Source organism: Oncorhynchus mykiss, chromosome 16 (genome assembly GCF_013265735.2).
Source record: "Oncorhynchus mykiss isolate Arlee chromosome 16, USDA_OmykA_1.1, whole genome shotgun sequence".
NCBI lineage: Eukaryota > Metazoa > Chordata > Actinopteri > Salmoniformes > Salmonidae > Oncorhynchus > Oncorhynchus mykiss.
Window position 1 is genome coordinate 61,377,889 of NC_048580.1, and position 13,932 is coordinate 61,391,820.

General features: G+C 46.0%; 1 protein-coding gene across 2 annotated transcripts in view; it reads right to left on the reverse strand.

Annotated features, from left to right (window-relative positions):
• LOC110491138 (metabotropic glutamate receptor 7-like) overlaps positions 1 to 13,932 on the reverse strand; it is a 127,126-nt gene that overhangs the window by 48,548 nt on the left and 64,646 nt on the right. For both annotated transcript variants that reach the window (XM_036947498.1, XM_036947497.1), the window contains exon 6: positions 12,283 to 12,483. In XM_036947498.1, the coding sequence (XP_036803393.1) occupies positions 12,283 to 12,483 (201 nt within the window). The remainder of the gene's footprint in view (positions 1 to 12,282; positions 12,484 to 13,932) is intronic.

The window sequence follows — 13,932 nt, forward strand, 5'->3', positions numbered from 1 at the left end:
TTGACTGTTTATAGATGTAATAGCTAAAGACCATCAGACTTTATTTTGGGAGATATTAACTCTTTAAAGAACTGCTCTCGTGGTTCCCCAAATCCTAATGAGATGATTGTTACATTATTCATTTGATTGGGCAACAATTAACAATAGTTAGATGATTAGATAAATAACAGTCATCAGATTAATGAAAGCAAAGTCACGACAATGGTGGTGGCGGCATCATGCTGTGGGGACTGGGCAGGGACTTGGAGACTTCTCAGGATCGAGGGAAAGTTGAACTAGGTAAGTACAGCGAGATCCTTGATGAAAAGTCCCCAAAAAATCAAGGGGTCTGAATACTTTCCAAATACACTGTATTTATGCGAAGATTTGAATTACACATGCATATTTTCAGTTAAGACTAATAAAGGCCTGGGGTTAGTCTTCAGGGCACATTGGTCCAACAGTACATCAACCTCAGTGAGAGAAAAAATGTACACAGGGTGTGTTCATGTGCTGATAGCCTATTCATAATGACCATTTCCCCTCATTATAATGCTAGCAAGACCAGCTAGCTCCCTACGGACTGATGATGACTCTGCTGTGCTATAGACCTCACCTGTGTTCCCTGTGAAAGAGCATGTGCTGAGTCTAGCCAACACCACACCACAGCTCTACATTTCACATCTCAGCACTTCAGCATCAGATCGGTGTGATACACCATTAGATAGATGTGCAGCATCATTGGAGTGGTGTGCAGCTGTAGGTTATCACAGCTCTGCATTAGGAATATCATATGGTGGCCATTCTACAAGACGGTTGCACATTTCCTCAGGTCAAAAGCAAACCTTCTCAATCACACATGCTGTACAGGAAATGAAGATAAATAGGTCAGCCATAGAATCATAGGGTCCCCATCTGGCCCCAATTTGTAGCAGCCTGTCTCAAGCAGAGAATCGCAGATTTGGCTTATTAGTTTACTGAAGGTTCTGGACACCTGAAACACGCTACTGTAGAAATGACATCCATGGCCTGATTTGGATGAAGTGTGCATGTGTGCGTGTGTGTGTGTGACTGTGTTTGTGTGTGTTCGCGTGCTTGTGTGCGTGCATATGTGTATACATCTGTGCGTTTCTGTGTGTTAAGACCTCGCCATAATAAAGAGGTTCTGAGAAACAAGTGTCTCTTTTGATGTGACATAGAGTGCTAGGTCGACTGTCGTAATAGAACTGGCTATAAAACCTGTAGAAGGAAAAGGACCAATAACACATATCCAAAATGGTTTTAGGGGACACGTTGCCTTTGTGTTTTGTATAGGACAAGAATTGCAAAATTCCAGAAATTTTAAATAAATTCTCTGGTTTTCCCGAAATCCTGTTTGGATAATTCCCGGAATAAGGAGGGAATAATCAGGAAATCCAGAATCCTCCAACCAAGATTTCGAGAAAACCATGGAATTAACTGAAAGTTCCCCGAATTTTGCAACCCTATGTAGAACGTTGTCTTGTGAGATACAAGCTGTACCCCAACGCTCCACACGTTTCCTTTTAGTTTGTGTCAGTATTGACTGTCAGTAGCCTACACAGCAGTTATTTTCCCAAAAGACACCATCATTGAACATTTTACTAAAGAGCAAGGCCAAAATCTCCCCTCATACAGCAAGCAGAGAGATGACAGTAAGTAAAACAAGCTCATTTAGACGAGACCTAAAGGATGCAGAAATCTAATGGGAGGACCCAATCCGACATTCAAAGTATGTACAGTTAGGCCAAATACTGTATTTTGGCACACTTGCACTTTTCCTACATAATGCTTCATTTCATGTCAAATTTCATTTGAAAAAAACTTTGGGTCTCCACACCTTTGCCCAGGATTTAGGATTGTTTAGGTGTTTTTTTTTTAGAATTTCAAATCATGCTTTCTTGTGTCTCATTCAGCAGTGGGGTCTTCCTATGTTTGCTACAACCAAATGAAGCATTCAAAGAAACCAACAACCTCCTTACAATCAAACATGGGGGAGGTTTGATAATGGCTTTGCTGCCTCTGGTACTGGCAATCTTGAGTGTGTGCAAGACATCATAAAATCAGAAACACAGTATTGGAGAATGAAATACAGGTATGTGGCCTAACTTTTGTGTGTGTGTGTGTGTGTGTGTGTGTGTGTGTGTGTGTGTGTGTGTGTGTGTGTGTGTGTGTGTGTGTGTGTGCGTGCGTGCGTGCGTGTGTGCGTGTGTGTGTGTGTGTACACAGTGCATACGGAAAGTATTCAGACCCCTTGACTTCTTCCACATTTTGTTACATTACAGCCTTATTCTAAAATTGGTTAAATAAATAAAAACTCTAAACACAATACCCCATAATGATGAAACGAAAACAGGGTTTTAGACATTTTTGCAAATGTATACTTCGATACTTCATATTTTAATGAATAAGTGAAACTGAAAACAAAATAACCAAACTTACAAAGACCCGTGACTATGTAGCGCTCAAACACACTATACATAAACAGTGGCCAGACGGAAGCCATTCCTCAGTAAAAGGCACGACAGCCCGTTTGGAGTTTGACAAGAGTCACCTAAAGGACTCTCAGACCAAGAGAAACAATATTTTATGGTCTAATGAAATCAAGATTGAACTCTCTACCCTGAATGCCAAGCATCATGTCTGGAGGAAACATGGCATCATCTCTATGGTGATGGATGGTGGTGGTAGCATCATGCTGTGGGCATGTTTTTCAGCGGCAGGGACTGGGAGACTAGTCAGGATCGAGGGGGAGGATGAATGGAGCAAAGTACAGAGAGATCCTTGATGAAAACCTGCTCCAGAGTGCTCAGGACCTCAGACTGGAGCAAAGGTTCACCTTCCAACAGGACAATGACCCTACGCACACAGCCAAGACAACGCAGGAGTGGTTTCGGGACAAGTCTCTGAATGTCCTTGAGCGGCCCAGCCAAAGCCCGAAATTGAACCCGATCGAACATCTCTGGAGAGACTTGAAGATAGCTGTGAAGCAATGCTCCCTATCCAATCTGACAGATCTTGATAGGATCTGCAGAGAAGAATGGGAGAAAATCCCCAAATATACAGGTGTGCCAAGCTTGTAGCATCATACGCAAGAAGATTTGAGACTGTAATCGCTGCCAAAGTTGCTTCAACAAAGCACTGAGTAAAGGGTCTGAATACTTTTGTAAATTCGAGAAACCTGTTTTTGCTTTGTCATTATGTGGTATATAAATTGATGACAGAAAAAAACAATTGAATCCATTTTAGAATAAGGCTGTAACGTAACAAAATGTGGAAAAAATCAAGGGGTCTGAGGACTTTCCTAACGCACTGTACAACTGTATGTTTCTGTGTGTTAACACCTCACCATAATGAGGAGGTCCCAGAGAATCAAGTGTCTCTTTTGATGTGACATAGAGCGCTATACAACACCCAGTAAGGTCGATGGCCCTCATCCAGCCATTGTTAGAGACTGTATTACTCCTTCAGTTTAACAGTGAGTTAACCTTGGCTGTGACTACAATAATTCAAAGGCATAGGAGATACCATTTTTTATTTAGGACGGGGGGACTCGGAGCAGATGTGGAAATGGAATTGACTGCAGTGATGTCTCTATAAAATATGTTAAAGACAAAGGACCAATAACACCTGTCCAAAATGGTTTTGGGGGACATGCTGCCTTTGAGTTTTGTGTAGGACGTTGTATTTATGAGATAAAGTCTGTACCCCAACGCTGCACACCTTTCCTTTTAGTTTGTGTCAGTAGGGACTGTCAGTAGCATACATGCCAGTTTTTCCCCCAAGGACATTTGTCATTGAACATTCTGCTAAAGAGCAAGACAAAAATCTCCCCTCATACAGCAAGCAGAGAAATGACAGGGAGTAAAACAAGCTCATTTAGATGCACTATACATACAGCAAGCAGAGAAATGACAGGGAGTAAAACAAGCTCATTTAGATGCACTATACGAACAGGATGAGACCTAAAGACTGCAGAAATCTAATGGGAGGACCCAATCCGACATTCAAAGTTTGTACAGTTGTTGCCAAATACTGTATATTGGCACCCTTGCACTTTTCTTACATAATGTCTAATTTCTTGTCAAATAAGTAGAATTTGTAAAAAAAATATATATATATATATAGTCTCCACACCTTCATATTGGATTTTCAACGTTGCAGAACCAATTGTATTTTTGTAAACTTAAGTCATTTACACAATAAACACAAATGGCATGGATTTTGCTTTTTGCATGTCGGAGCTAATACATGGTTTCACAGCCTTTGGCCAAGATAACTGTAGACAAACAGTTATTATAGCCATCAATGAGCTTTCTGCACCTTTCTCCTGGCAATTTGGCCCACTTTTCAGCAGAACACTGCTCTAATTCTTCAATATTTGAGGGGTGCTCTCCACCAACGCTGTTTTCAGATCTCGTGTAGGTTTTGGATGTGATTCAGGTCTGGACTCTTTGCTGGCCACTCCAGAACAGTCCAGCATCTTTTCTTGAACCTTTCCTGGGTGTTTTTTGTGTGTTTTTGGGATTGTTGTCCTGCTGGAAGACCCACAACTTTCAATGAATACCCAGTTTTTAGACGCGGGTTAAACACTGTACTCCAATACAGCATTTAGACACGGGTTAAACACTGTACTCCAATACAGCATTTAGACACGGGTTAAACACTGTACTCCAATACAGCATTTAGACACGGGTTAAACACTGTACTCCAATACAGCATTTAGACGCGGGTTAAACACTGTACTCCAATACAGCATTTAGACACGGGTTAAACACTGTACTCCAATACAGCATTTAGACGCGGGTTAAACACTGTACTCCAATACAGCATTTAGACGCGGGTTAAACACTGTACTCCAATACAGCATTTAGACACGGGTTAAACACTGTACTCCAATACAGCATTTAGACACGGGTTAAACACTGTACTCCAATACAGCATTTAGACACGGGTTAAACACTGTACTCCAATACAGCATTCAGACGCGGGTTAAACACTGTACTCCAATACAGCATTTAGACACGGGTTAAACACTGTACTCCAATACAGCATTTAGACGCGGGTTAAACACTGTACTCCAATACAGCATTTAGACGCGGGTTAAACACTGTACTCCAATACAGCATTTAGACGCGGGTTAAACACTGTACTCCAATACAGCATTTAGACACGGGTTAAACACTGTACTCCAATACAGCATTTAGACGCGGGTTAAACACTGTACTCCAATACAGCATTTAGACACGGGTTAAACACTGTACTCCAATACAGCATTTAGACACGGGTTAAACACTGTACTCCAATACAGCATTTAGACACGGGTTAAACACTGTACTCCAATACAGCATTTAGACACGGGTTAAACACTGTACTCCAATACAGCATTTAGACACGGGTTAAACACTGTACTCCAATACAGCATTTAGACACGGGTTAAACACTGTACTCCAATACAGCATTTAGACGCGGGTTAAACACTGTACTCCAATACAGCATTTAGACGCGGGTTAAACACTGTACTCCAATACAGCATTTAGACGCGGGTTAAACACTGTACTCCAATACAGCATTTAGACACGGGTTAAACACTGTACTCCAATACAGCATTTAGACACGGGTTAAACACTGTACTCCAATACAGCATTTAGACACGGGTTAAACACTGTACTCCAATACAGCATTTAGACACGGGTTAAACACTGTACTCCAATACAGCATTTAGACACGGGTTAAACACTGTACTCCAATACAGCATTTAGACACGGGTTAAACACTGTACTCCAATACAGCATTTAGACACGGGTTAAACACTGTACTCCAATACAGCATTTAGACACGGGTTAAACACTGTACTCCAATACAGCATTTAGACACGGGTTAAACACTGTACTCCAATACAGCATTTAGACACGGGTTAAACACTGTACTCCAATACAGCATTTAGACGCGGGTTAAACACTGTACTCCAATACAGCATTTAGACACGGGTTAAACACTGTACTCCAATACAGCATTTAGACACGGGTTAAACACTGTACTCCAATACAGCATTTAGACACGGGTTAAACACTGTACTCCAATACAGCATTTAGACACGGGTTAAACACTGTACTCCAATACAGCATTTAGACGCGGGTTAAACACTGTACTCCAATACAGCATTTAGACACGGGTTAAACACTGTACTCCAATACAGCATTTAGACACGGGTTAAACACTGTACTCCAATACAGCATTTAGACACGGGTTAAACACTGTACTCCAATACAGCATTTAGACACGGGTTAAACACTGTACTCCAATACAGCATTTAGATACGGGTTAAACACTGTACTCCAATGCAGCATTTTTGATTATATGCTGATTTCATGATGCCTCAAACATTTTCAGGGGCCCCCAGTACCAGAGGCCGCAATGCAACCCCACAGCATTATCAAACCTCCCCCATGTTTGACTGAGGGTGTTCTTTTCATTGAATGCTTCATTTGGTCATCAGTAAACACAGTGCTGATCAGTATTGGCAAAGATTAAAGCTCTAATTTCATTTAATTGGGCCATAGAACATTTCCACGGGATTTAGGCTTGTTTAGGTGTGTTTTTGAGAATTTCAACCAGGCTTTCTTGTGTCTCCAAATTAAGCATTAAAAAAACGACACCCTCCTTACAATCAAACATGGGGAGGTTTGATAATACTGTGTGTGGCATCATGACATCACTAACACGGTATTTGAGAAATTAAATAAGGGGCTTGATTCATGTGTGTGTGTGCGTGGTTGTGTGTTTATATCTGTATGTTTCTGTGTGTTAACACCTCGCCATAATGAGGAGGTCCCAGAGAATCAAGTGTCTCTTTTGATGTGACATAGAGCGCTATACAACACCCAGTAAGGTCGATGGCCCTCATCCAGCCATTGTTAGAAAGACTGTATTACTCCTTCAGTTTAACACCTTGGCAGTAAATAAAATAATTAAAAGGCATAGGAGATACCATTTTTTATATAGGACGGGGGGGGACTCAGATCGGATGTGGAATGGGAATTGACTGTAGTAATAGCTCTTTAAAATGTGGAAAAGGACCGATAACACCTGTCCAAAATGATTTTGGGGGACATGCTACCTTTGAGTTTGTGTAGGACATAGTCTTTGTGAGATACAGTCTGTACCCCAACACTGCACATCTTTTATTTTACTTTAGACACTTTTTGTGTCAGTAGGGACTGTCAGCTGCCTAGATGCCAGTTTTCTTTTCTCCCAAGGACATTTGTCATTGAACATTCTACTAAAGAGCAGGAGAAAAATCTCCCCTCATACAGCAAGCAGAGAGATGACAGGAAGTAAAACAAGCTCATTTAGATGCACCATACATACAGGAAGAGACCTAAAGGATGCAGAACTCTCATGGGAGGACCCAATCCGACACTCAAAGTTTGTATGACCATCAAAGTCAATAAGTTGCTTAAGTTTTCTCGATAAGATTCCTGTGCATTAGTCATACACAATTCACTACCTTAATTCACTACCAGCTTTTGAAATGGCAGTGTTAATGGTCTGCAAGGTGTATTAGAAGAGCTCAATTGGGTTCAGACGAGGGGAGTTAATTCCCTGAATAACCCAGGTGAAGTCACTGAAATAACTTTCACTCTGTGTGTGCAGAATATGAATAGGTTGTCTAGGGCCCCATTCAGCCCTATCTGAACTGTGTGTAATAAACATGAGACTAGCAGGACCTTTAGTGTCGATGCATTGTACATAACAATACATGACTTGAACACTTCCCATCCTTTCCTCCCTCACATACAGTATATTGTGGAAGCCAGCTGACCAGGTTTATGCCTGGACATTTGGCAGATAGACAATGGTTTGTGGCAAGGCAATTTATTGTCAGTTGTCATAATATAACATTAGCTGTCATGAATGTTAAGGACATCAGTATTATGTCAGTATTATGACACAACCCTTAAGCCCTTAAGACAACAGGCTCATGTAAAGTGTTACATTTCCAATACTTGCACTAAACATATGACTGCAGAAAGGCAGAATCCTCTTTACTATGAAACTGAAACAAAAACACACACACACAGCTGTGGTAGTCAACAATCTGCCACTTCTGCTTCCAACAGACAGAGAACAGAGTTGTTGACATACTGTATCTTGTTGTTGACAAGGTGTTGACATAGTACAATGTAAGCAGTGGGTATGACAGGACTACAAGACTGTCTTGTTCTACGCCCATGGAAATACAAAGAATCACACACACACAGATTAACACACACACAAACACTCACAGTCTGCCAGTAAGCAAACAATTAAGCAGTGTGGCTCTCCATGCAGATAGAAAGCCATTACAAACGCCATTCTATTTTATATTTCACGTTATTTCCAAGGGAACAAAATTATCTGTGTGGACAGCTTTGTGTGAGCGCTGTATGAGATGAAAGATTCATACGTTCGCATGGGGCTCTGAACTAACACATGACAAAAGTGCACTCCTGCTGTGCTGTGTCGAGCAGTGTGGGTGGGCTGGGGGCTCCACTCCTGCTGTGCTGTGTCGAGCAGTGTGGGTGGGCTGGGGGCTCCACTGCTGCTGTGCTGTGTCGATCAGTGTGGGTGGGCTGGGGGCTCCACTGCTGCTGTGCTGTGTCGAGCAGTGTGGGTGGGCTGGGGGCTCTACTGCTGCTCTGCTGTGTCGAGCAGTGTGGGTGGGCTGGGGCTCTATTCCTGCTGTGCTGTGTCGAGCAGTGTGGGTGGGCTGGGGGCTCCACTACTGCTGTGCTGTGTCAAGCAGTGTGGGTGGGCTGGGGGTTCCACTGCTGCTGTGCTGTGTCGATCAGTGTGGGTGGGCTGGGGGCTCCACTACTGCTGTGCTGTGTCGATCAGTGTGGGTGGGCTGGGGGCTCCACTACTGCTGTGCTGTGTCGATCAGTGTGGGTGGGCTGGGGGCTCTACTGCTGCTGTGCTGTGTCGAGCAGTGTGGGTGGGCTGGGGGCTCCACTACTGCTGTGCTGTGTCGATCAGTGTGGGTGGGCTGGGGGCTCTACTGCTGCTGTGCTGTGTCGAGCAGTGTGGGTGGGCTGGGGGCTCCACTACTGCTGTGCTGTGTCGAGCAGTGTGGGTGGGCTGGGGGCTCCACTGCTGCTGTGCTGTGTCGAGCAGTGTGGGTGGGCTGGGGGCTCTACTCCTGCTGTGCTGTGTCGAGCAGTGTGGGTGGGCTGGGGGCTCCACTACTGCTGTGCTGTGTCGAGCAGTGTGGGTGGGCTGGGGGCTCCACTGCTGCTGTGCTGTGTCGATCAGTGTGGGTGGGCTGGGGGCTCCACTGCTGCTGTGCTGTGTCGATCAGTGTGGGTGGGCTGGGGGCTCTACTCCTGCTGTGCTGTGTCGAGCAGTGTGGGTGGGCTGGGGGCTCCACTACTGCTGTGCTGTGTCGAGCAGTGTGGGTGGGCTGGGGGCTCTACTCCTGCTGTGCTGTGTCGAGCAGTGTGGGTGGGCTGGGGGCTCCACTACTGCTGTGCTGTGTCGAGCAGTGTGGGTGGGCTGGGGGCTCCACTGCTGCTGTGCTGTGTCGAGCAGTGTGGGTGGGCTGGGGGCTCTACTCCTGCTGTGCTGTGTCGAGCAGTGTGGGTGGGCTGGGGGCTCCACTGCTGCTGTGCTGTGTCGATCAGTGTGGGTGGGCTGGGGGCTCCACTGCTGCTGTGCTGTGTCGATCAGTGTGGGTGGGCTGGGGGCTCTACTCCTGCTGTGCTGTGTCGAGCAGTGTGGGTGGGCTGGGGGCTCCACTACTGCTGTGCTGTGTCGAGCAGTGTGGGTGGGCTGGGGGCTCTACTCCTGCTGTGCTGTGTCGAGCAGTGTGGGTGGGCTGGGGGCTCCACTACTGCTGTGCTGTGTCAAGCAGTGTGGGTGGGCTGGGGGCTCTACTCCTGCTGTGCTGTGTCGAGCAGTGTGGGTGGGCTGGGGGCTCTACTCCTGCTGTGCTGTGTCGAGCAGTGTGGGTGGGCTGGGGGCTCCACTACTGCTGTGCTGTGTCGAGCGGTGTGGGTGGGCTGGGGGCTCTACTGCTGCTGTGCTGTGTCAAGCAGTGTGGGTGGGTTGGGGGCTCCACTGCTGCTGTGCTGTGTCGAGCAGTGTGGGTGGGCTGGGGGCTCTACTGCTGCTGTGCTGTGTCGAGCAGTGTGGGTGGGCTGGGGGCTCCACTGCTGCTGTGCTGTGTCGAGCAGTGTGGGTGGGCTGGGGGCTCCACTGCTGCTGTGCTGTGTCGATCAGTGTGGGTGGGCTGGGGGCTCCACTGCTGCTGTGCTGTGTCGATCAGTGTGGGTGGGCTGGGGGCTCTACTCCTGCTGTGCTGTGTCGAGCAGTGTGGGTGGGCTGGGGGCTCCACTACTGCTGTGCTGTGTCGAGCAGTGTGGGTGGGCTGGGGGCTCTACTCCTGCTGTGCTGTGTCGAGCAGTGTGGGTGGGCTGGGGGCTCCACTACTGCTGTGCTGTGTCAAGCAGTGTGGGTGGGCTGGGGGCTCTACTCCTGCTGTGCTGTGTCGAGCAGTGTGGGTGGGCTGGGGGCTCTACTCCTGCTGTGCTGTGTCGAGCAGTGTGGGTGGGCTGGGGGCTCCACTGCTGCTGTGCTGTGTCGAGCAGTGTGGGTGGGCTGGGGGCTCTACTGCTGCTGTGCTGTGTCGAGCAGTGTGGGTGGGCTGGGGGCTCTACTGCTGCTGTGCTGTGTCGAGCAGTGTGGGTGGGCTGGGGGCTCCACTACTGCTGTGCTGTGTCGAGCAGTGTGGGTGGGCTGGGGGCTCCACTGCTGCTGTGCTGTGTCGAGCAGTGTGGGTGGGCTGGGGGCTTCACTGCTGCTGTGCTGTGTCGAGCAGTGTGGGTGGGCTGGGGGCTCTACTGCTGCTGTGCTGTGTCGAGCAGTGTGGGTGGGCTGGGGGCTCCACTACTGCTGTGCTGTGTCGAGCAGTGTGGGCGGGCTGGGGGCTCCACTGCTGCTGTGCTGTGTCGAGCAGTGTGGGTGGGCTGGGGGCTTCACTGCTGCTGTGCTGTGTCGAGCAGTGTGGGTGGGCTGGGGGCTCTACTGCTGCTGTGCTGTGTCGAGCAGTGTGGGTGGGCTGGGTGCTCCACTGCTGCACTTCTCTTGTTTCATTATTCTCCTTCTTTCACTCTCTTCAGCTCTGTGTCTCAAGCACCGTGGGGAGAGCAACAAATACGGCACACATGGACACATACAAATGCACATGCACACGCACCCACAAACATAGTCCAGACAGGATGCAGTAAAGAACAAATAGATATGTCTGTCAAAGCTATGGGAGTACTAATGTTGGCTTACAAGTACAAGGGTTAGTGAATCTGAATACTGAATCAGCCGGGGTAGACCGGGCAATGGCTAATTTAGTGAGCCGAGCATTCTTCTGTGACAGTGTTATTGCAAGTGCATAGCAGGTACTGTATAGGTTCAGAAAGAGTGCAACAAAATACAGCAACAGCTTGTTAGCCTTTTCTGAATGCTGTGAGAAACATTTATTCATTATTGTACATTTGCATGAATTGTGCCCCCGCATGAATTGTGTTAAATACCAACTGGAGAGAAGTTGGCAGCTACAAAGGTTTTTCTAAATTCTTTCTGAGACCAAAAGAAAATATTAGCCTTCAGACCTTGCATAAGTCTCTTCTAGAAATGGTTATGCCACGTAGAATTTCATTTTATTTTTATTTCACCCATTTCACCTAGAAACAACAAATACTTGAGAAATGCCAATTTACCATCTCCCAGGCAAGGTTTCTCATACTTCTACAACACACCACCCCTACTGTACACCCTCCAATCATTCCTCTATTCAATTCAACTAAATTCAGTAAACTTTATTCATTCCCATGGAGAAATTATTGTTCCATAGAATTTGATCTAGTAGAACGGACAGAGAGAGTTGGACATTCCACGATTTGGAGAATTTACAGTATGTGGTCCGCTGGCACTTTAATTAATAATGTTTAATTAATTGTTGCTCAACACATCACACATAGGAGAATCCAGTGCCTGTAGTGACTGCATGTTCAGAAATGAAATGGCAAATTCTATTGGTGGACTGAGAAAAACATGTGGATTTTAAAGCAATGTCCACTCTATCTGTCCATGCTTCTATCTTACCTCTCACCTGTCCTTGTTTAATTGTATTTGCACAAAACAAATTACACTGGAACACAAAGAAAAATATGTACTTATATGAAGCTTGCGGCATTTCACTTCGCCTATATGTTTAAATCAACACGGTCAGGGGATAAGCAATGTACTGACCGTTGAAGCTGGCGTTGCGTATGTACTTGAGCAGAGTCTTCCCCTCGGCTGCCTCCATCACAGGGCAGATGCCAGAGTGCTCAGGACACAGGTCTCTCTGCATGTTGTGGAGGGCGTGAGCCATTGCGTACACCGCATCTATCACAAACTGCACCTTCCCCTCCTGCTCGTACTTTGAGTCTATTCCGATCCGCTCCTGGCCTGAGGGACAAGACAGTGGAGAGAGGAGAGGGAATATGTAATACATGCCATTTAGGAGACGCTTTTATCCAAAGCGACTTACAGTCATGCGTGCAGACATTTTACGTACGGGTGGTCCCGGGAATCGAACCCACTATCCTGGCGTTGCAAGTGCCATGCTCTACCAATTGAGCTACAGAGGACCAAAGAAAAAGGACAAGAAAAGGACAGTCACACACTGTGAATTAGTCACCCTGATCATATACTGTAGCACGGCATGGGTCATAGTCCTGCAGAGTCCTGTTGTAGAAGTGTAAAACAAGAAGTGCTAGCCAAGGAGGAGACAACCAGGCATAAATGAATACCATATGTACATATGCATATATTTCATAGTGAAGTCAGGCTGCTATTGGCCCTATATATTTGTATCACATTTGTCCCATTTTAAGAGTGTTCAAGGCCTTGACGAGCTTCTAGAGCACGTGTCAAAGTCATTCCACGGAGGGCAGAGTGTCTGCCGGTTTTCGCTCCACCCTTGTACTTGATTGATGAATTAAGGTCACTAATTAGTAAGGAACTCCCCTCACCTGGTTGTCTAGGTCTTAAAACCAAAAGTCAGCAGACACTAGGCCCTCCATGGAATGAGTTTGACAGCCCTGGTCTGGAGGCATCTCCTAGCACCTCTGGCAGCACCATGTTCTATTTCGGTCTCTTCCCTTTCGGTCTCTTCCCGCTTCCCTTTGGATTATTTTGTAGGCATTTTCATTACACTGGTGATACTGAATGTCTAAATGAATGGCTTCAGGTTGGTAGGGGATCTCTTCGCTCTCTCACACACACTTAGTTTAGGTGGGGATCCTTTGACTGCGGTATTTTGCACATTTTCAACGTGCTAATGTGAACAGGTTCTATCATTAAGCATGGCATATGGACGCTGAATATATTCATTTGAAAGACGCAGGCAGTAATGAACAAGGATACATTAACAGGAAAGCAGCTCGTCAATACACAGTGCAAAATAACAGATGAATGGGGCGCTATACAGCACTGTGGGGAAAGCTGCTCGAGTGCAAGGAGATTACTGTGTGATTTTCACATTTAAGTACCAAATAAAGACTCCCAGTTCACATTGCAAACTTGAGAAGAAGGAAAAAAAGCAGTCTGTGTGGCCATGACGAATATGACTACAACGTGGGAGACTGGCACAAGCTGAAGGAGGTCAAAAGTAATAAGTGTTGACATTTTCTCCAGTTTCTCTCCTTTCAACATACATTTCAGCCCACACATAACCTTTCCTGTTTTCCAGAGCAGTGAGTAGAGTACTGAATGCATAAGCTTTGAATGCAAAAAAAATAACCTTCCCCTTAGTACCTGACATTCATAAATATGGATATGGATCGGCTTGGTTAGATGGAGAAATGGAAGCAGCTCTACACCAACCTTTTTGTGTCTTTGTACAATGCTTATACG